The 25,851-nt window shown below is 30.8% G+C and overlaps 2 protein-coding genes across 9 annotated transcripts; both read left to right on the top strand.

Annotated features, from left to right (window-relative positions):
• Positions 1-3,546: 3,546 nt before the first annotated feature.
• On the top strand, positions 3,547-6,828 carry INT2 (inositol transporter 2). Its single transcript, XM_012216754.4, has 6 exons — positions 3,547-3,907; positions 4,036-4,106; positions 4,839-5,174; positions 5,261-5,368; positions 5,444-6,040; positions 6,126-6,828. Exons 1-6 carry the CDS (start codon positions 3,772-3,774, stop codon positions 6,606-6,608), a joined length of 1,731 nt encoding a protein of 576 aa, XP_012072144.1. The 5' UTR covers positions 3,547-3,771; the 3' UTR covers positions 6,609-6,828.
• Positions 6,829-15,853: 9,025 nt separating this feature from the next.
• On the top strand, positions 15,854-25,847 carry LOC105634014 (transcription factor TCP2-like). 8 transcript variants are annotated; one of them, XR_016318663.1, is made up of 6 exons: positions 15,879-15,961; positions 16,623-16,718; positions 16,807-17,030; positions 17,790-19,669; positions 24,606-24,756; positions 25,515-25,847. XR_016318663.1 is itself a non-coding variant. In XM_012216750.4 (5 exons), the coding sequence occupies exon 4, from the start codon at positions 18,215-18,217 to the stop codon at positions 19,622-19,624; it is 1,410 nt and encodes a 469-aa protein (XP_012072140.1). In that variant the 5' UTR covers positions 15,879-15,961; positions 16,623-16,718; positions 16,807-17,030; positions 17,790-18,214; the 3' UTR covers positions 19,625-19,669; positions 25,515-25,847. The 8 variants fall into 8 exon arrangements, 7 of the variants coding, with proteins under 7 accessions (XP_012072142.1, XP_012072140.1, XP_012072141.1 ...); XM_012216750.4 differs by lacking the exon at positions 24,606-24,756; XM_012216751.4 differs by lacking the exons at positions 24,606-24,756; positions 25,515-25,847 and adding an exon at positions 20,072-20,388.
• The last annotated feature ends 4 nt before the right edge of the window (positions 25,848-25,851 follow it).

Here is a 25,851-nt window from a genome sequence, read left to right as displayed (position 1 = left end):
TAAAAAAGAAATTCTATCTCGACACCGTTCTTCCCCATCCTTATTATGAAAAAAATTTAACAGGAGTAGGACTAAATTTGAGGCAGTTTCGAACCTCCAAATACCAATAAAATATAATTTTGAGATGAAATATTAAAATATTAAAATAAATCTCTTTATCTGGATAGAGTTTTATAGTTTTTTTTGTAATATTTTATCGTCTTTAGAGTTGTAATTATATAAGTACAATTTTATATTTCAAATTAGTCTGGAAATAAATTTTAAACCAATTGAATAATAAAAGTTTCTAAGCATTTATCCTCTACATATAAAGAGTATGAATTTCCCCGGCAAAATTATCATGTGAATCATGGAGACAAGAAAAACATAATATGTGAATGTGATGAATCATAGTAGTGTAATGATTTTAGCAATCAACATCAAGAACCCAACAAGTTGGTGGAGTACTCAGATTCAAGCACGTGGATTTCAAATCCTCGACCTAGTGGAGTCACACCATGCTTCCCCCAATTAAACCCCATATGTCTAATTTTTGCGTTGCCTGTCCTTTAGTAAGCTATATTTCAAAATAGCAAATGATGATTGGGTTAGTGCCACAAATGGATGTCCTCGTTGGATTTCAGGTCGGTTCCCCTCTCGTTTCTATTACTTTATGGCAATTATGGAAATTAGGGCGAACATTTTCCAATTGCAGCCACTCTTGTGCTGAAGATGAACAGAGATAAGCGTTATGCTGAAGTCATAGATGCATGAGAGTATTCACCTTCGAGGAAAAAGCTACGTGAGTGGAGTGGATGAACCCAAGATTTTATTCTGTTAAGTCGCTAACAGACCGACGACCTCAAATCTTTTTTCCTACAAAGATTTTATTAAAGAGGTAAAAAGAAAAAAAAAACAGAGAATTAATTAGTCAAGTTAACTTCAAGACATTGGAGTTGTCAAATCATAGTAAAAAACATGGATTTTTTTTTTTTTTTTTTACTACATGATAATTGGATTGGGATTTGGACCATTAGATTAAAGCACTAAACGCTAACGACCTTCAAAATTAGAGAGAAAAAGAAGTGGAAAAGCTGTGGCCGACATCAATTGGGACCATACCATGTCAAAAATTTCTTGTTTATAGAATTTATGCATCCACATAAATAATTCATAGTCCTTTTCCCCTTTCTCTTTTCTTTTTTTTTTTTTTATCTCTCTGTCTTCCCCCTTGCTTTCCACGTTTTTTTTTTTTACAAAAAATAATACGATAAATGTTACTCCTTTGTTTTGCTTTAATAGTAATAAATAGATATTTATCTTGTTTTGCTTTAAATACTCATTCAAAATTTTGAGATTTTATTAATTATTTTTTTAATTTTATTTCTATTTATTATGTATAATTTATTTTTATATTTACTTTTAAGAAGAGTAATTTACACATTTTACAGTGTATTTTTTAAAAATCAATAAATTTAAACATATTTTTAATTCATATAAAAAATAAATATTACTATTAAAATGAAACGGATGAAGTATATTTTATAACTCAATAGATTGGAAATAAATAAATAATTAGTAAAACCTTAATACGCTTTCCCACCTTTTTTCATTGCATTATTTTTATTTTTAAATAACTCATTCCTCTTTTATTATTCCTCAACCACTTAATTATGTCTTATTTCATTTAAAACCTTAATTTAGAAGATCATAACTGGGAAGGATAAAGCTCAACGTACCTCCTAATTTTAATTAAAAAAATCGATTTTTTAGCTCATTTGTCTCCTCAACTTGTAATTACACTGAAATAATACAAAGAGCTTCTAACATCAACTTGTGACTTTGTATGAAATTACAAATTTAAAAATAAATTGAGTCAAAAAGCTGAATTTTAGACTTTTTTTTTTCCTGAATAATAAATTCAAAACGCAAAATAATACTTTATTTAAAAAGCAATAATAATTAGATAATAAATAGGTATATATTCTATTACAAACGACAGGAAAGATGGAAGTGCATGCCTTCAATTCCGAACGGTGCAGGTATATATCAGGCAGATAGAGATGGAGCTTATGCTTATCCTTTTTCTTTTTCATTTTGATTTTGCTTTCTTATTATTAGGTTGTGACGGTTGAATTTAATGCCCAATTTTTGCCGGTCTATGAGGTATTTATATATTACTGATTTTTTATTAGGTCTGTTGTCATCTTTGTCTTAAAATTTGTACAATTGAACTTTTACTACTTGAATAAAAAAATTTTTTTTAAATTTTCTAAAATATAAATTGAATATATATGATGAGAACACTCTATATAACCAACTATAAATCAATAAACAAAAAATAATATCCTCTAATTATGATTAAGGAAATAATATAAAGAAATGATGGGATCTATAATTGATGAGCCTAAAAGTTGTTCATGATTAAAAAGGGCATTAATCCAAATAAAAAAAAGGAAAATATATATAATAGAATAATAGTAAGTGCATGCATGTACACGAGACTTTGGAAAACGAATAATATCTAGTCTAATATTTAAAATTAAATAATATGGCAATGCTATATCCTTCTTTAATATTATTATTATACAAAAAAACCTTTTCGGGATTCTACAATAATAATAATAATTATAATGTAAATAGAATACTGAGATTAAAAAAATTACCTCCCAAAAAAAAAAAGAGATTAAAAATTAAAATTTTTTTAATCAAAAGCAAATTACAAATGCATCTTGACCTTATTTTATAAATATTTCCATTTTCTTTAATCTTTAAAAGCGATTTTTTTTAGAAGATCTTTGAAAGTGATTTAAAATCTTTAATTAACAGAAAATTACAATCCCCCCCCAAAAAAAAAAAAAAAGAAAAAGAAAAAGAAGGAAAATATAAATTCCAGTCCCTATAGTTTTAAATTAGTAATTATTTTAATTGTATCCAAATATTTATTAGTTGGTGATTTCTTTTTCATTCTTTTTGTTCAGGAAAAATAATGCATTTTGGTATTATAATAATTATTGAATTATATTTTTGGGGAAAAAAATGTTTGATGTATCTGTTGAAAGCTTATGAAAAGGAAAATTATAGGAACCCCAATCAATACGGGGAAAACAAAAACAGAAAAATATTTAATATATTAAATAACAAAAGTATGGTGCATTGAGAAAATACACGTATCTGTCCATGATATTCCTCCCTCAAATCGGACAAAAATTCTCAATTTGTCAATACATATGAACTTAACATTCCTTAAATAATCAATAATTATATATACAAACACGTATTTAATTATAATATAAATGGGTAATTATTATTATTATTATTATTATTATTATATATGTAATAGATCAGTGCTACAAATGTTTTTCTTAATTGATGGTTTGGATTCACTTTTAAGGTTAGATTATATTATTATTAATTATTTAATTAAAGAAATGCTTATTTTTTTTTATTCTATTAGGCTTAAATATGAAAATAAACAAACGACAAAATTAGTAGACTAAGAAATCGTAACTCTTGACTTTATAGCCAGATACTCCCAGAGGTCCCGATATTTATAATTTAACTCAGACTCACCTTCTCATTGCTCCAACCCCCAAAATTTGTCTTTCACATTTTCTCTTGTTTTCCTTCACTTTCTTCTCTTTTCTTGGAAAATTCAACTCCAAGAGTTTGCTACCAGTACTAGTCTTATCTCTTTGTTTCTATACATATGTTCTTTTTCTTTCTTTGTGCCAAAACTACATAGAAAAAGAAAAAGAAAAGGGAGCTTAATCCTCTTCTGGATTGAAGAAAATGGAAGGAGGGATACATCCTGGAACAGATGCATCTGCTTTTAGAGAATGTTTCTCTCTTGCTTGGAAGAATCCTTATGTTCTTCGTCTTGCTTTTTCTGCTGGCATTGGCGGCCTTCTCTTTGGCTATGACACTGGTTATTCTCTCTCTCTCTAATTGAATTTTAATTTACTATATATATATATATATATATATATATATATATATATATATATATATATATATATTAAAAATATTTTTGGAAATTTTCATTTTTGGTTGCAGGAGTGATTTCTGGTGCCCTTCTTTACATAAGAGATGATTTCAAGTCCGTGGATAGGGAAACTGTATTGCAGGTGATTTTCTTTTTTTTTTTTTAATTATAATTAATTATAATTTATATTTTATTCTTTTACATGTATAATTAATTATTATGTTAATGGTCCTGGATTTTATTTTAGCTTTTTAATTTTTAGAAAATTTGGTGTTCCCTTTATTTTCAATTTGAATTTTCACCTTTCACCTAAAAAGCTTTTCTCTATCCTTATGTTTGTTTTTATTTTCTTTCACATATATATTTTTTAAAAATAAATTATTTTTACCTGTCACCCATCACTTTGAATAAGTTTTTAATCATTTTAATAGTTTTTTATGGGATTAAAAATATAATATTAATTTATCAAGAATATGCTTTTTGTGTTGATAATTCAGAAACTCATAGGCATAGGAATTTAATTGTATATGGCCAAAACTTCCAACAGATCCTGGTATGCAGACAAGTGTCCAACCAGGATTGATAGTGAAGTTTCTGGTTTTGGGCTTAGCAAGCCCAGCAACTCAAACTGACTATTTCTGGGCTGGTATAAATATTTGTAACAGCCCAAAACACTAATCTGTTTAATATTACTGTCGCATTTTTTTTTTTCAAATTATAATTTTAAATTGAAGTTAATTTTGACATATTTTGATTAATAAAAATTTCAGAACTAGTGAATATTAATTTAAAACATAGACCATATAGACAATTGTTTTTATGTATATAATACTAAATGTAGTTTGATGAAACGACAAAAAAAAAAAAAAAATAGGAGAGCATAGTGAGTATGGCTGTTGCTGGAGCAATAATTGGAGCGGCAATTGGTGGATGGTTAAATGATCGGTATGGAAGGAGAAGTGCAATTCTTGTTGCAGATTTCCTATTTTTCATAGGAGCAGTAGTGATGGCTGCCTCTCCTGGCCCTGCTATGTTAATCATTGGTCGAGTTTTTGTTGGACTTGGCGTTGGAATGGCATCCATGACTGCCCCTCTTTACATTTCAGAGGCTTCTCCGGCGAAAATTAGAGGTGCTCTTGTTAGTACTAATGGGTTTCTTATTACTGGTGGCCAGTTTCTTTCTTATCTCATCAACTTGGCCTTTACTAAGGTAAACTATTACGAGGATTGATGATACCAGAAAACCTGAAGCTCCTGAATCAATCTGTAAACATTTTCCTTTTTATTATCGTTTAGGCGCCAGAGACATGGCGATGGATGCTTGGCGTTGCAGGTGTCCCAGCTCTTCTACAGTTCATTCTGATGCTATTACTTCCTGAATCGCCTCGTTGGTTATACAGAAAGGTTTAATTAAAACCTGATTTTTATAAAAGTACTATTTCTTGTCAATCACATACTTATAATATTTGCACATGATAGGGAAGGGAAGAAGAAGCTAAAGCCATATTGAGGAAAATATACCCAGCTGAAGATGTTGAAACAGAAATCAGAGATTTAAAGGAATCAATCGACAAAGAAATTCTAGAAGAAGGAAATTCTGAGAAGATTAACCTTATTAAACTATGCAAAACCAAAACAGTGAGAAGAGGACTAATTGCTGGTGTTGGCCTTCAGGTTTTCCAGCAGTTTGTAGGAATTAACACAGTTATGTATTACAGTCCCACCATAGTTCAATTGGCCGGTTTCGCGTCTAACCAAACTGCTTTACTGCTCTCACTTGTTACTGCTGGACTCAATGCATTAGGTTCTGTTGTGAGTATATACTTCATTGACAGGACAGGAAGGAAGAAACTTCTGATAATCAGTTTGATTGGCGTGATACTTTCGCTTGGTCTCTTATCAGGAATTTTCCACGAAACTACAACTCACTCGCCAATGGTTAAACCAACTGAAGTTCGCTTTGGAAATTATACCTGTCCTGATTACAGTTCGGCTACAAATGCTGCTTCTTGGGATTGCATGAAGTGCTTGAAGGCTCATCCTGAATGTGGGTTTTGTGCTTCAGCTTCTGATAAGGTAAAAAAAAGGGCACATATCACTATGTCAGATAACATTTTTCTTATCAGCTTTATCACTAACTGACATTTGCATTTCATTGCAGCTATTGCCTGGAGTATGTTTGATCTCAAATGACACAGTGAAGGATTTGTGTCACAACGATCACAGAGAATGGTATACAAGGGGATGTCCAAGCAAATATGGATGGGTGGCACTAATTGGCTTAGCTCTCTACATTATATTCTTCTCTCCTGGAATGGGTACCGTGCCGTGGATCGTTAATTCTGAGATTTACCCTCTAAGATTCAGAGGAGTCTGTGGAGGAATAGCTGCAACAGCAAACTGGATTTCAAATCTTATAGTTGCTCAGTCTTTCTTGTCTCTTACACAAGCTATAGGGACATCATGGACATTCTTAATCTTTGGTGTTATATCTGTAGTAGCATTGGTCTTTGTTTTAATCTGTGTGCCTGAAACTAAAGGGCTACCGATCGAGGAAGTTGAGAAAATGCTGGAGCTCCGATCTCTGCAAATCAAGTTCTGGGAAGAGAGGCCTAAACCATTTGAGAAAAAGCCAGAAGTTTGAAATTTGATTAGCAGTAGGACATAATTATACATAATGAATTTATTAGGGGACCCTGCAAATTTAAGAATGGGGTTTCCTAATATTATAGCTAATTCAAAATGGCGGTTTCTTGAGTCTTCGTCAGTAGATGATTGTCCATATAGTTTCCTCCATTATTATTGAAATGAGGAACTTATTTATGTAAGTAGAAGGAATAATATAAAGCTCCATAGTTATATAATCTTTCTCAGACTCTGTCATTTCTCAAAATCAATATTTTAAGCTTAAGTATGGATGCAAAAGCTGTTGATTTTAAAGAATAAACGATGAGTTCTTGATTGAAGAAAAATTTTTCTGATCAGTGGAAAATTTTCCGTGGAAAATATTCCTGTGTCGTCCGTTTATGAGGTCGGTTTCTGGGCCAAGTTGGACCGTGTTGCCCTCCATGTCATTTAAGCGCCTAGGTCTTCTTCTCAAGACTCAAGAGTCGAATATTGGAAATAGAAAGCCCAAATATAGTGAAACGAAAGCTAAACGATGTCGCTTCGTTCCGATCATTTAAGCCGGAAATATCAAAAACCACAGAACCGTTAAAATTTGAATTCATTAAAAAAATCGTGCAAGATAAGAAAACTGGTCATGTAGGCGGTTGTGCGAATATGCAATTTTATTATTTAAAAATATTAGTGATTGTTTATTAGAATTATTGTTATTAATTTTATCAATGATTAATAGCTGAAAAATCGTTAATATAATTAATGATACTAATTCAAACTCCATTAATGTCTAAATTAAAAAATTCAAATAAAACTAATTTCCTTTAAAGTGAAAATTAAACATTCCTCAAAAGAAAATATTAGTGAGGTTATAAATTTCATTATAATTTATATAGAGATTACTAACATTATGATGTTGTTAATTACTTTGAAATAATATTAGTGATATTACAAATTTCATTAATTACTAAAAAGAAACCAAAACATTTTATTATTTATTGAAAAAGAAATTGAACTGTTTTCGAAATATTAATTTTATTAAGTATTAGAAGAATAAAAGTATCATTAATGATATTAACCTAACTCCATCAATACACATATCAATATTAAAAAGATAACTTTAAAAAAAAAAAAAAATGAAGTCAACGAGATCATATTTTAGAATTGTGCCACCTTAGCGAATTTATCCACTTCAACGTAGTGATTATGGTTAGGAGCCAAACCCACAAACCCTAAGGCCGAACGTAGTGTTCATGACCATATTGGCCCATTCATACAGCTCAAATTAATCAAATATATTTAATGCTATTTTTAATTCCGAAAAATATTTTATTTTTAAATATTTTTTTGTATACAAATATTTTATTTTAAAATTAATACCTGTGAAAATCAAGATTAGGTCCTTTTTTTATTATATTTTACCATATATTAACCTATAAAATTTTTTTTTATATCCGCCGTTAGTTTATGATTTGATTTGACTTATTTTAGCTTGAAAATTGAAGCTAAGCCGCAATTTTTTTTTTTATGTTGTTGCTTCTGTCAATAACTTACGACTTCGAGAAGATTGTTGTATGGCAATTGAAAGAACTCATATCTCGCAAATGCATTCAAAATTAATTATTTTTAATTTATTAATTAGTTTTCTAGTCAAAATTGAAAGCATCATATAATCAAACCCAACTTATATTTAATTAATTTTTGTATATACATTGAGTTCAAGAAAATATTAATTTTTTATTCGGTTCATAACTACGTCTTTGAGAGGTAGGAGGAAGATCGTCCAAAACAGGCTAATCAGACACAAAGATTGGACATGCAGTTATCTAGTCAAATTTATACTGCAGCAACAAGAAAATCCTAACCATCTACATGCAGAATCCTACCGACTTTTTTTATTTTAAATTCCAGATTTTAAACTAATAAATAATAACAACCAATTCTAAGGAGATTGTTATTTATTTATTAATATTATAATCTCTCTAGCTGGTGGTCAAACCCAAAAGAAAGAACATCTCTGAATTATGTGAGTATAGTGATAGATTAGACACAAAGAAAAGGATTAGACCCTTCAAGCCATTGTACATAGTACATACAAAGTGGATTTAACACTTTGTTTGCTTTTATACTCCAAAGAGTATAACTTTGACTCCCAAAACATGATTTTGACAGGACCACCATTAATCCTTCCCAGCTAGCTCCATTACCTACTTTTCTTTTACTAATCAAGGAAAAGCATGGAGGGTTAAAGTAGGCAAATTAAACTTACTGTTAGCATCTTATTCTTTCTTATTCAGCATCAATTTTCCTTTTTAAATATATTTTTTTAGTCAACTTGGAGTTGTCTAGTTATCCAAGCTTTCTCAAAATAGAAAGCTAAAACCCTTTTGGAATTTAAATTTGATTTGTTTACATTAGGGTTATTTTTCTTTTCTTTCTTTTTCTTGAAAGAGATGTGATTTGATCATTCATCAGCAAAGTCATTGAATTTGTACAGTATTTTGAATTAATTAGATTGAATGTTTCTGATTATGGATAAATTATTTTATTATAAACTCTTCATTTTTATTCTCTTTCTCTTTCATAATTAGAAGTTTTTCTAAACTGTAGAGAATCCAGAGGAGACGAAGAAGACATATAGGTGAATTACTATTGGAACCTTATCTTGTTATGATCAGAAAGGACGTTATAAATATGCATTTTTCAAAAGTTTATAATTCATCGAACCAATTATTCTCTTCGCTGACTTGAGAATTGAAACATTTGTAACCTAACTCTGACTTTATCGTACAGGTCTTTTCTATCCAACATTTGGAAAAAAAAAAAAAAAAAAAAAAAAAACAACATCAACGGTAGAAGAGATATTTAAATATTATATTTTTTATATTACGAAAATGGACATTACCATCATCAGCCAATTAAAAAAATCTGACTTTATTTGATAAATATGCAATTTTGACTTTTGAAAAATTTGAATACTATAGCAAAAGGCAAAAGAAAGAAAGAACTTAATCAAATAAAGCTTTTAACGATTTAAGGATTGTGTCAAATATTAAACATATTTTGCAAATTTTAAGGATAAGTGAGAAAATTTCAATTAGGAGAAAGAAAAAAGAAAAGGGAAAAATAAAAGAAGAAAAAGGAGAAAGAAAAGAGATCCCTTAAAGTGAAAAAGGTAGAAAAGAAGCAAAGGTAAAAAAAGCTATAAGAGAGGACAAGAAAGAAGGCTTATGCTATGTATCTTGTACTACTGCCTTTTTACCAGCATAAGGCTTTGATTTATCATTTATCAAATAGAGACTATATATATATATATTTTTTAATAGAGACAATCAAAATGATAGTGAGAGATAATTAATCATTAATATTCCAACAATTAATCCTTATAAAAGGTCTATTCAGTTCGTTTAATCCCAACAATCAAAATGATAGGTAGCTCCAGTTAATCAAACTGAGTTAGCTTAGTTTTATTTATTTAAATATATTTTTTACAGTATTTAAATTTGAAATTAAATGGTATAACAATCGATTGAAGTTGAATTAAATCGATTTGATTCGAAACTGAATTAGTTATTTGTGACTTAAAAAATAAATTTAGTTGGTTATATATGGTAAACAAATTTCTAAAATAACTATCCGAATCTGACCGAAGTGAGTCGATTTAAAATCGAGAATTGGTCACATGTACTCTTAAAAAAAAAAAAAAAAAACATACAAACAAATCATCCACCGTTATGAATAGCAATTTCATTTCTATAATTTTAGTTTTAACATTAAAACAAATTAATAGAACAGTAAGACCTAAACCCTAAGGCAGAAAAGGAGAGAGGCAGAAGAAGCACGAAGCATCCAACGAAGAAGAGAGAAGGGCAAATCATGGTGGTTGCTCATACACACTCAGTGACCAAGACCATGACACGTGCTCTGGTCTGGTCATCGAGAAGTCAGCCACTCCCACTCCCACTCCCACTCCCTCTAAAGCGCATTGATATATACTTTTTACACTTCTCTTTCCCTCTTAGACCACGAGACACGTGCCTCTGCTTCCTTCCTCTCATTCTCGAGCGTGTCACAAACTCTGTCACTCACTCTCTCTTTGCCTTGAACTTCTCAACATAACCCTACCTTTTTCCCATCTCCCCATTTGGCCATCTTTTACCCTTTTTCTCATATGCTACATAGTGGGTTTTGCTTATAGTTTATGCCTTAATCATATCATACTCTCTAATCCACTTATTTTATTAATCTAAACTAATCTTAACTGCAAAGTCGGTTTTGCTTAATTATTATATAACTTTAACAACTTTGTTATCCAGCATCAATAATCTTCACGAATGACTTTAAGCCTATTGGTAAAAATAATTCTACCTTTTTGGATATTGAATCCTTAATTTTGCATAAACAATAAATTTTACTACTTGAACTGCACAATACGAATTAATCCTGTAATTATTTTTTTATTTAGATAAAAAAATACATATTCCCCTTTAATGATAAACGAGAAAGATTTACACACACGAGATGAATGAATTTATTTATATACTATATTAATCACATGTAGGCATTTTAGTTTAATACTATAAAAAAAGATAACACGTTAATACTTGTTAAAATGTTTTCTTTTAACTGATCCCATGTATAAGAGGATCCATAGACATAGACAAATCTTATTTGATCTAGAAAGAAAAGATAACAATTCACATGAAACTATTGTAGGCAGTTTGATTTGAAGATTCATATTTGATAATAAATCCCACTAATCCGACGGTGTAAAATGTGGGTGCATTATTCTTATGTAGAATGATTCGTGTGGAGTAATATTTTTCCCAATTTTAAATTTGTAAAAAGTAGAGTATAGGGGATTATATTAAGGTTGGCTTCATTTTAGCCGGCAAGGGATTGAGCATGGAATTGCGAGCAACACGCCTTTCCTTTGCGCTTGAGTTTTTATTTCTAAATTTTTGACCGTTGATGTATTAATATATAGTAATGGTGAGTTTTTTGTTTTTAGATTTGTTTTTGGTAATTGGGGGTTATGGGGAGACATTACTATGATTTGGATAAAAAAACATGGTACAACCCACAACTCCACAACTACCAATTTTCACCTTATAATCTTTCTTTAAATTTTTCAAAAAAGAAAATGGCTATATATATAAATAAAGGCAACAACCTAGTATTTCTACGTATTTCCTTCCCTACGTGCTAGATTTTTCTAGCATCATACCAAAAAAAAAAAAAAAATGGGCCCCCCTTGACACCAAAGTTAGATTCAGTGGATTAAAGTGTCGCATAATCTTTTAGGTTATGGAATGTGATGACCATTTCACAAAATCTTGGCTTTCTTTTCTTTTTACACGTCCAACTTAGTTAATTAGCCACCCAAAATGCAATTGTCATTGTATAATCATTGTTGAATTTTTGGGTTTTTTTTTTTTTTTTTCATGAACGTGAATGATAAACCAGTCTTTAATTTTCTAAGTACATACTTTATACCTTATACAGTTAGCTGATCTTTTAGCAAATTAAAAGATTCTTTATTTATATTCTTTTAATTTTTTGACTGATCTTTAATTATTTTTAATAAATATAACCCAATTTATCAAGATTAATTTATGACATCATTAAAAATATACTATAAATATTATTTTGTGATTTACAAATTAAAAATCCAAAATTAAAAATATAAACAATAAGTATAACACATTTAATGCCAATAAAAGTTGTTTATGTGGAAATTCACCTTTTTAAATTGTAATATACCCCTCAAAAGTTGTCATTTTAGATTTCTTCCATTTCATGCGATGCTTCAATAATGAAAAAGGAAAAAGGTGAGTGCCAAAAAACTGGTCTCGTTGCTATTTTGTTTGCCAGCAAAGGGATCATAGTTGATTTCTGTTGCATCCACAGCCCATCAAATGTAATCTTCCATAATTAATTATTATATAAGTATATATTAAAGATGGGAAGCAAAGAGACACATCATTACTAACTAGTACGGAATTATAAGTTTAACCACATTAATTAAATCCCTAATTCCTCATAAGATCCTTGCTTTAAACAAATCAATTTAAATTTTTTAAACAAAACCCAAAAACCCCTTTTTTCAAAAGTTTGTGATTAGCTGTAAGACTGAGTTTTCAACTTTGACATTTGGGTGCTAAAGACTATTAGTTTTTGCATCAACTTTACAAGCTGCATACTGCACTCTATTAACCCTTCTCTAATTTAAAGCCTTTTCTTTATCCAATTACTATTCTACCATTATCTATTTGGTCATTAAATAATTAATCAATTAGGGTTATGTATGGTGTTTGTTTCTTGATCTTTAAAAGTTAATTAGGGTTTTAATACCCGTCTTATTTATATATATATATATATTATAAATATGTAGAGATGGTAATTCAATTTAAACAAACCTAATCCGTAAAGGATAAAAATTTCAAATTAAATAGTGAATAGATAGGAACTTAAAATTTGAGACATTTTCATATTACGACATCGGCATTGTTTATCTTGATGAGGCATAATTTACAACGTTCATCTTAATCAATAGGATTGAAACTACTAAGTTAATCATAAAAAAAAAATGTTTTTACTTTAATTATAGATAGTGAATTCTGTGACTCCATGAAGGGTTGTCCTTTATGTCGGGCCAATGACTGTACAAAATGCCCAAAATTACTTCCATGCCGGAGTGTGTTGTGGCCCATATATTACAACCAAGTATGAATAATTTTGAATATGGGTCCCTATGTTGATTTCATTTTTGGACTAATTAAGGTCAGAAATCATACATATGTCTGTTAAATTCCAACTTTTTCTTTGATAATATAACTCGCAATTTTTTAAAATAAAAAAAAAAAAAAAAAAAAGCAAATGCGGTGATGAATCCTTTGAAAATAAATTCCTAGTATTTATTTATTTATTTTTCATGTCGTTTTAAAATCTCTCTCTCTCTATTAGGATCGCATATGGGAATGGAAATCTTTATTGCTTTCTCCACTGCTTTTTGTTGGGTATTGCTTGCTTACCTTCATTTTATGTGATAGAGATATACTTTTTTTTCTTTTCTTTTCTTTTTTTTTTTTTTGACCGAGTAGTCCTTAATGGGTTTTTATTTATTTTTTACTGCTTTTATTGAGCTTCGATACTGTTCTAACTGTTGCCGATAGATTTTGATATTATTCTAACTCACCGATAGTGTAGATCGTATAATTTTCCTTGTACATGTAAAAAAAACACTATATATATATATATAAATTATCCACCACTACATTAGAGTTGTTTGTTAGGGTTAGGAGGGCATATATTTATAGCAAATATCATATTAGCTTCTAAAACTTTGATTGTAATGACAAATTAATTCCTCTAATTATAATATTATTTTTTGAAAGGTTCTAATTATAATATTATTTTCATTTTTTTTTTCTTAGTACTCAGGAGGAAAGTATAAACATCGCAAAGCAACAATAATGGTTCTGTTCATCAATATATTTTATCTATGGAATTCTTTCAAGAACAAGTATTTAATAATGCAATTAAATCATTTTTTCATCTTGTTAAAAATACATAGATATATATAAATTTTTGTTTCTTTTTTTATTTAAATTCATGGATCTTTGTAACTCATGGTTATTTTATTTATTTCTATAAGTAATTAATGATGGCAAATATATTTGTCACTAATTACTTTCTGCGACAGCTCTCAGTCAATTATTTTACTTGTCTATGTGAGTAATAGAAACTATAGGAATAGGTCGGATCAGGAAAAGCACGATGTAATTTTTATTCCCATTTCAGTCATATCTGTAGTTTTATTCGAGACACAATGGGATAAAATCTGAGATTGTAGGACGAAATAAAATGGATTGGACTAAATATTTTTCATATTTTTTCTAAAATTATTATTTTGAAATAGAAAATATAACTGTTATAAATATCGATTGCAATCAAATAAATTCATCAATTAAAACTCGAGCAAAATAAAGATGAAAAGGAAAAAAAAATGCAAAAAATTTAATGACGAGGCAAATCTTCAAGTCGGTAAATATTGATTTTAACTAAACAACTGTTATCATTCCAAAATTATCTTTGCAACATTTTGATAAATTTAATAAGGGAAATGAAATTTAAAACATGGAAGCTTATTAAGCTATTAGTAGTAATATTTAATAATTATAATGGGAGTGGTTGGTCCATGCCAATGCAGTTTTTGATATCCAAATCTTCTTACTGTAATTGTTTAATTATGACTTCAAAGCTATATATAATCCATGTAAATTGTAAAAGGACTTTTATGATATTTTATCTTCTTAACTATTTCACTTGATTGATTGTAATTTATAAACCCTAATAGTGAACAACAAATTGTAATTTGTACCTTCTATTTTCATTTTAAACCCCAAAGTTTTATTTCTGTGATCATATTAAGTAACCTAAACCGTCACAATAATGCATGCTAATAATAAAATTAGAAAAAAAATCATAAAAAAACCAAACCGAAAAGTTAGTTAATAAGTAAAAGTTAGATAATAAGTTGTGGTTAGATTAGTTTTCGAGTTCGAATTCTCCCGATCACAAAAATGATCTAAAAAGTAGAATTATTTTAGTTATTTGGCTTTATTTATCTATTAAAACCCCAATAAATAAAAAATATATTGAAATGATATAAGGCATGAACACATATTTGAATTGAGAATTTTAAAATTTATGAAAATTTTTAAAACCCACAAAGATATTTGATATATATGTTATTTTTTATATAATAACAATAATTAAATTTTGGTCCCAAATTAATTAAGAGGATTAAATTTAAACTAAATTTATGAATTATTCAAAATCTTTGATGGAGCATCTAATGAGAACGAATCAAGAAGGTTGGTTTCTAAAATAGTAGTTCTCAAAAGAGAGGTTGATTGAAAGGTACATACAAAAATGTTTGGTTGTTCATTTCTTTTATTGTCATAAATATTTTTTTTCATTCATTGCATAAATATTTTAAAGCTTCATTTTTTATTTAAAAGAAAATCCACGAGACAAATGAATTTTTTTAAACAAATAGAAAAGGAAAAAACAATAAAAATACAACCAATCAAATAAAAAACAATTTTCTTAAGAAAAAAAAATAAAAGAGTAAAAAACAAAAGAAAGTGTATTATTGCCAGTGTACTAGTATTTCTAATTAGCTGGAAATTTTAAAAAACACATTATTTTTCATTTTTTGCATTTTTTTTAATGATTAGGGAGTGGCAATATAAGTAATTAAGTGATGAAGTACAGGGCAAAAGGAGGAGAAAAAGAAAGAGATATATTAAAGGATGAGGAACGGCGCAGTGTCTGCTCTTTCCCGATAAGCCCGGTGGTTTGCTCGAATGGGTATGCATCAGCTTCTTCAACCCCTAAACTCTTTTTCTCCTCACTTCGTTCCTTCTCTTCAAAACCTAAAACCTAATTACATAATATCTAATTTTTCTCTTATTGTTATTATTATTATTATTTTTATTTATATTTTCTCAGTTTTCCTCCATTTTCAACCCTAACTTTTTGTGTTAGCGAGTGAGTGTTAATTGTTTCTCTGAATTCGAGGTCTGTTAATGGTGGGCTACCTGTTTTACCTTTCTTTTTTTTTTCTAGGGAAGGGTGAGTTTTTTCTAATTAAGCTGAAAAAATTAGCAAATAATTTTGAAAAAGCTCTTTCGTATTGTTTTGCATTTTAAAGCTGAGACTTTAACAATCTATAAGTAAGCTGCAAACTCTAGCTAGCAAGTCAGTACCAGTCTCAAGAGTCCTTTCTTCTTCTTATATTTCTTCAAAGTATATAACTGATTTTCTACTTGCGTTTTTTCTAGAGTTTGCTGTAGTAGCATTTGCAAAATTTTTTCTTTTCTGAAATGAAGGTTTAGAAGTGTGAATTATTTGAAATTTTCTGTTTTATTTTCCTTCTTGGATATTCACTTGTTCTCTTGTTTTTGAGCTGACCTGAAACGCTTACTTTAATTTAATTTAATTTTCTTCTTCAATGAGCTTATAATTGCAGGTTAAAGATAATGATTGATAGTATTACATTGAAGTACTTCACTGCATTCATTAGAAGAAATAATAATTTTGTTCTGACGACGAAATTTCAGTTCAGGTTGTAATTAGTTTAATTACTGTCACATAATCAAAATTGATTATTTAAATTTTAATATCTTTTTCATTTTTGTTTTGTGGTTTTGCAGTACAAGGACTGATCCCTCAAGCTAATTAATCTTCTCCAGCAAGGGCCACAGATCCGTCAATTTTGGATGCTTGTAAACAAAAGATCTGCGAGTAACCAATTGGTGAAAAAAGCGCAAACAGGAACAGAAGAAGCAAGCAAAGGAAAGAAGAGGGACAAAAAAAGGAGAAAAATAAAATCTTTTAAGAGCTTGACACCTGTAACTATACCCAACATTGTTTCAGTGTAAGCTACTCTTTATTTTTTTATTTTTTTATTTATTTATTTTGGTTCCTTTGAACTATAGTCCGTGTTGTTGGTAATTTTGAAACAGTGTTTTAATAAATGATTTTTTGTCATTTATTGTTCTTGTGTATAGTGGTGGGAGGTGGTGGTGGTGGGAGGAGGAGGTGGTGATGGTGGTGGTGGTGGTGTTAAGTGCCTGCCGTTTTTAGAGTCAGAGAAAGGAAGCTTTGAATACAAGAGAGAGAGAGAGAGAGAGAGAGAGAGAGAAAGAAAGAGAGAGCTAAAAAGAAAAAGAGTCAGGCTCAGATCGGCAATCCGTACGCTATTACTGCTTCTTCTTTAGCTTAATTTTGAAGCAGAAAGGCATAGATCAAGAGTCTTTGTATGTGTTTTTGTGTGGTGTGTGCAATTTGAATGCGTAGGTTGGGTCTTTTTTTTTTTTTTTTGTTTCGACTTTTGTTAAAGCTAATAATCTTTAGGTTTAAGCTGCTAAAGGTCATCTATAGACAAATAACTCAGATCTCAGGCTATGAAATGAGCGAGTCTATGGCTATATATCTATTTCTCTATATGTGGGTGCGGTTAAGGCAGCTGGGTGTGCTTCTGTGTACCTATTTAAGCCATCTTTTGCTTTGTTTTTTCTCTATCTTTTACATATATATAGCTGTTTAGTCTTTTCTCTTCTTTCTTTCTTTCCTGTTTTTTTTTTTTTTTTTTTCTTGAAAAAAGAAGACATCTTGTTTGGTTTTTTGATTGCAGGGCTGAGGCTGCCATTGCAGGCTTTGCTTTTTGAGAGTCTTCTGTGCAAACTGCAAAAAGCTTAACCGAGAGAGAAGCTGAGAAGGGTTTTCTCTTTCTATCTCTCTCTCCTGACTTGGACCGTGATATATCGAATCGTGAAAAAAGGTCTTTTTATCACTACAAAGCCAAAGTACTCTTCTGAATTATCGTCATCAATGCATAGGACACAGCAACCCCACCTACTGCACTTCTTCTAGCTTCTTCATTTCTCTCTCTTTCTATAGAAACCACAACCATTTTTCAGCTTTATTCTCGTTATACTAAGTACGAAAACATAAGAAAGAGAGCTAGATAGGAACAAGAAGTAAGCAAAAAGGAAAGGGGAGAAGTGGAGGAGGGTCTTGGCTTTTGAGTTCTCGTTTTGACAAAGGAATGAAAGTGCTATGGAGGTGGAGGAGATTCAGACACAACCCTGTAAATTCTCTAGAGTTGGTAATGGCAGAAGTGACACCAGCAGAATAGCCAAAAAAGGAAGTGGTGACCACCAATACCCAGATGACGAAGAAGATGGAGAGCTCAAAAGGTCTAATCTTGGCAGTGGAAGTGGAGGTGGTGCCGGTGGTGCAGGAGGCGACTCCGGCAGTGCCAATCGGTTTCGAGGTTGGCACCCCTCTTCACGCATAATTAGGGTTTCTAGAGCATCCGGTGGAAAAGATCGGCATAGCAAGGTGTGGACTTCGAAGGGGTTAAGGGACCGGCGGGTCCGGTTATCAGTAACCACGGCGATACAATTTTACGATCTCCAAGATCGGTTGGGTTATGATCAGCCAAGTAAAGCGGTAGAATGGCTGATTAAAGCAGCTGCAGATGCAATAAATGAGCTCCCTTCGCTTAATGGTTCTTTCCCTGACACTCCAAAGCAATTAAGTGATGAGAAAAGAAACAGTGACGGTACTGAACAGGGATTTGATTCAGCTGATGTAGAGCTTGAAGATCCAAAATTTAACCAGAACCAGAGCCAGCATCTTTCATTGTCTAAATCTGCTTGTAGTAGCACTTCAGACACAAGCAAAGGTTCTGGTTTATCTCTATCCAGGTCTGATATTCGCCGTGTTAAGGCTAGGGATAGAGCAAGGGAGAGAGCCAAGGAGAAAGAGAATGAATCACGCGTTGCACATCACCAGAATATGAACCCAATTTCTCAAAATTCTACATTTACTGAGCTTTTAACTGCGGGGATTAGTAGCGTGAGCAATAACAACCATCACACTGCTGCTACTACTAGTCCTTCTGGTTCTGAGGCCAACTTGTTTCACAAGTCAAGGCATTGGCCCTTGACCCCAATGGATTACTTTGGTACAGGGTTCTTAGGGCCGTCCTTGTCACGGACAGCTCACAATTCATCAGGGTTTTCAGGGCAAATCCAGTTAGGGAATTCAATCCCTCAAGCAATGACAATGTCAATCCCGCCATTTAATTTCTCAGGGGAGAATCACCAGGAGCAATTGCAGCATTTTCCTTTCGTTTCCGATCATTTGATCCCAGTGGCCACAACACAACCGGGTCCCGGTGGGGACTATAACCTTAACTTCACTATTTCTTCAGGCCTTGCTGGTTTCAATAGGGGGACCCTTCAGTCCAATTCATCATCACCGTCGCTTTTGCCTCACCTCCAGAGGTTTTCTTCTTCTCCTATAGACGGCTCAACAAACGTACCTTTCTTCATTGGTGCTGCTGGACCACCGCCACCACCTATGGAGAATCATCAACACCATCAGTTCCAACCTGGGTTGCAGCTCTGCTATGGCGATGGAAGCAGGCATTCTGACCAGAAAGGCAAAGGAAAGAACTGATCATTGCCTTGAAGTGCTCATTCCTCTTGGTCCATCTTCTTCCGGGTAAGCTAAAACAGTCCTCCCTCCTGTATTTTTATTCTTATTTCTGTTTCGCATTTTAGTTATATTGTTTACATGGTTACATATATTATATTCGCCGTTCTTGTGGTTTTTTGTTTGTATGTCTTGTGCTTTTTTAATGTTTTTGTGATTTCTCCATGTGGAACTGGTATTTAGGTTTGCGTGAAGTGCATAGTAACACTAACCATGACAGTTTTTTTTTTTTTTTTTTTTCTTGGTAGTCATAAAGAAAGTTAACCATTGGGTGTATTTTTATGGAGGTTACGTATTATAATGCCTTTTCATGGTTTGTACATGGGTTGGGGTGAATGAAAATCGGCTGGTTGTCTCCTTGTTTGTTGTATTGCTTGTTCCCTTCTCCCTAACATCTGTAATCTTAGCCAGGTGTTAGCTTCCCTGTGGCGCAATAATGTGGTTGGCACTGACTGGAATAAAGGTTAGACCTTTCAAAGGTGGAAACCTTAATAAGCTTTAGAATCCCAATTCTTTTCTGCGAGTAGGGTTGGGCCACATGATAATAGATCGGCGTATGTCGGTTCTGCTAACTGTTTTAGGGTTTTAGTTGTTAAATTGGTTACATCAATAGAATGAACAGACTGCCTAAATTTGAAAAAGAAAAAAAATGAACAGATTGTAATGCTGTAATTGTACTGCTGGTTATTTCATGCCCGTTGTCTAACTTAGTTTTCCTTCAATAAAAACTTATGTTATAGCTAATAAATTCCAACCTCTATTTAAAATCCTACAAGGGTTCAGGAGGATTTCACTTGGTGATCATTCATTTTAACTAGAAGTACCAAAAGAATATTATTTTCCCCAATTTAGCATTTAACTAAAAACCTCTTTGAGCAGCCTAATGATGGAAATGCAAATCATAATTTAAAAGGCTTGAGATTTTAATCCTATATTCTTCTTAGTTTTCCTTTGAAAGGGAAAGAATCCATTAAAATTATGATTTTTAGGTATATAGATAATATATCTGTTCTTTTTGAGAGAATAATATGATAATCTGTTGCTTTCATATTTATTCTTCTTTATGGAATCTGCTAAAAGACATACAGGAAAACAATGAATATTCTGAAATGACAAATTTAGGAAATTGTTAATAAATGTTGTTTGTTTGGCTTCAAATGAAATAATAAAAGAACAAAAATAACTATTCTTCTTATACTATGATAATTTTAAATATTATATCATTTTGGCAGCTTTTGTTTTGATAGGACAATAAAATTTCTATAAATACACAAATAGCACTTTGCTGAATAGAGAAAGTAAAGAATCAAATAATTGAATGATCATAACTATTACCTTGTTAATTGTCCTCAAATGATGATTCTTGAGGTTTCAAAAAAAAAAAAAAAAAAAAAAATTATTGGCAAAATGAATTTTTTTTTAATTTTAAATTCAGGAAAAACTTAACTTATTTAAAAAAAATATATCCAAGTAATAAGGCTCCCTAGTCCCTACTTACTAATTTCAAAATTTTGATGATTTCAACATCTAGCTAATTGAAAAAGGGGAAATTCTTTAAAATTACAACTAACTTTTCTTTTAAAGGAAAATTACAATTAACTTTATTTTTAGATCAAATGGTAAAATAATAATGTAGTACATAACTATGGTTATTTATTTAACGTGATATAAGGCACCCCTTTTGGCTTTTATATGGGTTATATACACAAGCTAATTTAATTGTTTAAGGATAGAGTTCTATGTATACCTGCTCTGTATTAGGCCAATATTTTATTATGTTATCCTAGAAAAGATGAATACTTGGCATTGATAACTTGTTGAATTGCTAGAGGAGCACATGCGAAAATTTGAAAGACAAATAGATTTGGTAAGTAATGGCTAATTTTGAAGGGATTACCAACTGGGCATATGGTACATAGTGAAGATAAGTGATATAGGGTTTATATACCTAAAATTTATAGGGAGCTGATCATATTGCGAGGATACCTTTGTTAAATTTTAGTTCTTGGGAAGTGCCTCTTTAGTTCTGTGCGTTCTATTCTTCAATCTGGTGTCCTGGTATCAAGTTTCTTTCCTTAGCATTTTAAGTCTTCGGTTGAGTGTAGAGGGTGAATCTATCCATCTAAGTTTAGTTTAGACCTTATAAGTTTAGTTTATCTTGATTCTTATTAATAAAATTGTAATTTCCAAGATAAATATAAGTAAATAAACCTCAATGTTAAAATTTATTTACAGTTTAAATTTCAATACAAGAATAACACTCTGATGCTAAATTTCCCAAAATGGTTAATCCAAATTATGTTAGGCCTAACCATCAATTTTACTATAAATTATTCGAATAGTTGTAAATTTATCCTAAATTGTCCTTTGTTTCCTAGGCAGCTTAAATTTATCAATTTATTTATAATTACACTTTAAAAGAAAATTAGGTTACAAAAATTACACTCTAAAAGCAAATTAAGAAGGTCTAAACTTTTCAATATGTTGTAATTGCATGCTAAAAAAGAAATTAAAGGTTAGAGCTTTAACTTAAGCTCAATTAAATGCAAAACACACTATTTGATTTTTTTATTACTAAAAAGAAATTTTGTTTTATTAATTTGGTCTAAGAAAAACTTTAATATATCTGAAAATTAAATCCGGGCCAATGGACACTCTCATATATCCAAATTTATCCTAGATTTATTCCGTGAAAAAAAACGTGATCAAAACATCGAAAGTAAAAGGAACATACAAAAATAATCATACTAATGGCCAAGGAACAAAGTACTGAAAGTCTTGGAAAAAAAAAATGATGAGAATAGTCTTGAAGTAAGAAAAGATCGACCAACATACCTCCTGAAGCTCAATAAAAAGAACTAAATCCCACTTAAAACAAACCAGCAATAATAAAGCATACGAGACACACCAACTATAGGAGAGAAGAGGTAGTTAATATCTCACACCAACCTAACGAATCTACAAAAGGTGGAAAGGACTGTTGAAATGTAAACCTAATCTGATTGACCAAAAGAAGAGCCAAACCAGTAGTTTATAACCATACTAAAAACGAATCATTTGCATAAGATTTTAGCCAAAGAGTCTGTGAAGTGTTTGTGTTCTATATCTATCTTAAATTGGAATTGTAGAGGAAAGGAGAGGAAAGGAGAGAAAAAGTGGAATTAAATATCTCTTCCCAGTAAAATGAATGTTATTATTTTTTCAAAATATTGATTAATAATATACAATTGCAAAACTAACTTTCACATTGGGATTTAATCAGCTGAATTTTTAAAATAAGATACAGTTATGAAAATGCAAAAACTTTGAGGTATAAATAACCAAGTCATTAGGCCATGAGATGAACATCTCCTTTAATAGCTTTCTTGTATTCATAACTAATCATCATCATATTACTTGGAAGGACATGACAACTCCTACTTCCTAATAAAAGGGATTCAAATTCAATGCGGGAAAATTTTATTTAGACTGGGTCTATGGCCTCACTCATAGACCAAACAAATGAGAATAAGATTTTTTTATTGAAACGAGGATATTTCTGACTATACACTGGAAACAAAAAAGATAAAGTGGGAACACTTTTTAAAAAATCCTAGTTTGATCCATAAGTGTGACTATGGACCCGATCTAGGCGAGTAATTTTTATCCAACACCTCTCTCTTTCCTAATTAAACTGTATGAAGAGACTTCTATTATATCTATAATAAGAGCTAGGTGACTAACAAATTTTATTCACTTATTGGGAAAAAAAATCTGGAATTTCATCTTTATTAGGAAAAGAAATTATCATTTTTTTTTAATTTTTTAAAAAATACATTTATCAGTGTACACCCTCTTCCTTCTTCCCTCCTTCCTTTTACTCAATTTCACTTAGTGAGCTATACCCTTTTTGTAACTACATTCATTTTCCATGTGAGTTTTAAGGTTGGTGGAAGGGGAAGTTAATGAAGGTGATGCTGGATTGGGAACGAAGGAAAGTAAGTAATTTGTTAGAGATTTTCAGGGTAGTGATAGGTGTATTGGGAAAGTTTATTGGCTTGGGATGGATTCCTGAAAATATTACTTTTTCTGGTTTTTTTAATTCTAATAAAATTTTTTGTTGCTAATAAAAAAATTAAAGTTTTTTTAATTCATTGGAGGCTTTATGGGGCGAAAAAACAATGCGAGTTACACAACAGGGGGTAACTCTTGACTCACCAAATTAGTGAAAACAATTATGGTCAAGAGGACTTGAACTTTTGACCTTTCACTCCTCACATAAATGAGAAAACTAATTAGACCACTACCTGATTGGAAAAAAAAAAAAAAAAAAAGAAAAGAAAGTGATTTGTTAGAGATTAATAAATAATGAATATATAGCATTTGGAAACCTTTTGTCTACGTTTTTGCCTAAAGCTGTTTTCCAGTTAAGAAATGATGTTTATGCAATTATGAAGATTGTGAGACTTCGCCCTAGAAGTTCTACTAGAGCCTTAGGGTTTCCATGTTTAACCGTGTAGAGACGGAAAACTCTGAGAGGACATAGAATGACCTAGTTTAATGAGGGATTGCTAAACCATCAATGTGGAATTGATAACTTCCAATGAGAATGTTGTATAGCTTAAAGAATGCACTACAAAAAGCTATAGAAAATATTATAAGTTGATATGAAACTTCTGAAAAATAAATACATGAAGTCTAGGATAACTATCCATGCTAGCTGACCACATGGTGAATTCCACGGCTTGATATGAGGAACAATCCAATTGGAGAATGAAAACAGTGGTAAGCAAATATTTGCTTGATCAATAATTTGGTGATGTGATCTGTATGTCCTTATTTTTTGCGATGTGGGCTTGTGGCTCTCAGTTTAGCATCCTAAATCTGAAATTGAACACTTACTTTCACCCGCTGCCTAGGAAAAGAAAGCAGTTGCCTAAGATTTGGGAATATTGTAATTTCTCAGGTCAAGTTTTCCAATTTAATGGTAAATTTCTCATCTGGAAAGAGCTAGTGTGGGATAGTGTGTGGAGTCATTCAACCACCTTTTTGTCAATCGTGTGCCAATTTTTGCTGCAGTCAAAAGAAAGATGAGGATGATATTCTGCTGACTAGAGGCAAGTAAAAGCTTCTGATAATAAGTTAGAACACTCCTATGCAAGTCAGGAAATATGTTTTGTACCTTTCTAGAAGAAATTAATTTGTTGTTTGGTTTCTATTTTATCATTTGCATTCCCTGCGTCAAACTAATTTATATTTAACGGAAATAAGTTGAGAGATTCACTTCTTATGTTATGATGGATAACAATTTAGATGATTTAATAACTCTCATGCATTCTTTTCTTGAATTCTTTGTAATCTAACTTTATTTGCAATACTTGATTGCTGCTATTAAATATGCTTCTACTACAATCTAAAGTATGCTGTGCTATGCATTATCATACTAGTTTCCTAGGAGGTTCAATATGGATACAGCAATGGGGCATCTCTTGCATCTTGACCTTCTTTTCTAGGCATCTCCATGCTTTGTATTAATAGGCGATTACTTGGGAAGCACTTCCCTCTCTGCCCATGAAAAGGGAAAATGCTGCTGATATGTTAGGCGGATTGAATATGATTAAATGTAGTTTCAACTTTGCAATTGATTGCAAGATCCCTAAATACCATCTGGCATCCCAATTTTATGCTCTTATATTTCTATGAAATTCCTAATAAATTCCTTACATGCATAAAGATTAGTACTGATTTTGTTTGCAAGCACAAAATCTCATCTATATATATATATATATATATATATATATATATATATATATATTTTTTTTGTTGATTTGTGCCAATATCTAATGAATACCATGTAAAAAACTGTTTGATTCAGGAAATTTTAAGTGAACAAGGAGAAAGAGCAGGCAAAGCCATGAGCAAATGCATATGCCTTCCTAGCTATGATTGGGATGGTAATAACATAAAAGTATTAAGGTTCTGAAAGTGTTGGTGTTAAGATTTATCCATTTTGGAATCGTTCAGTTCAGCTAATTGCATTTCTCATGTCAGGAGTGCAATTTTAATGTATGCGTGGATGTGTGTTTTTTGATGAAATATGTCAACAATTCGATTGGAAGTTACTCTTTTTCCCATTGTGTATGATTTATTATTCTGAAATTGTCTATACCATTTATTTGTCTCTTCAATTCATTTTACCATTCTCTTACTAT

The sequence above is a fragment of the Jatropha curcas genome, chromosome 11 (assembly GCF_041381405.1).
Source record: "Jatropha curcas cultivar XTBG-Jc1 chromosome 11, XTBG_Jcur_1.0, whole genome shotgun sequence".
NCBI classification, from domain to species: domain Eukaryota; kingdom Viridiplantae; phylum Streptophyta; class Magnoliopsida; order Malpighiales; family Euphorbiaceae; genus Jatropha; species Jatropha curcas.
Note: the sequence above shows the minus strand (reverse complement) of the source record. Positions and strands in the feature narration are given on the sequence as shown.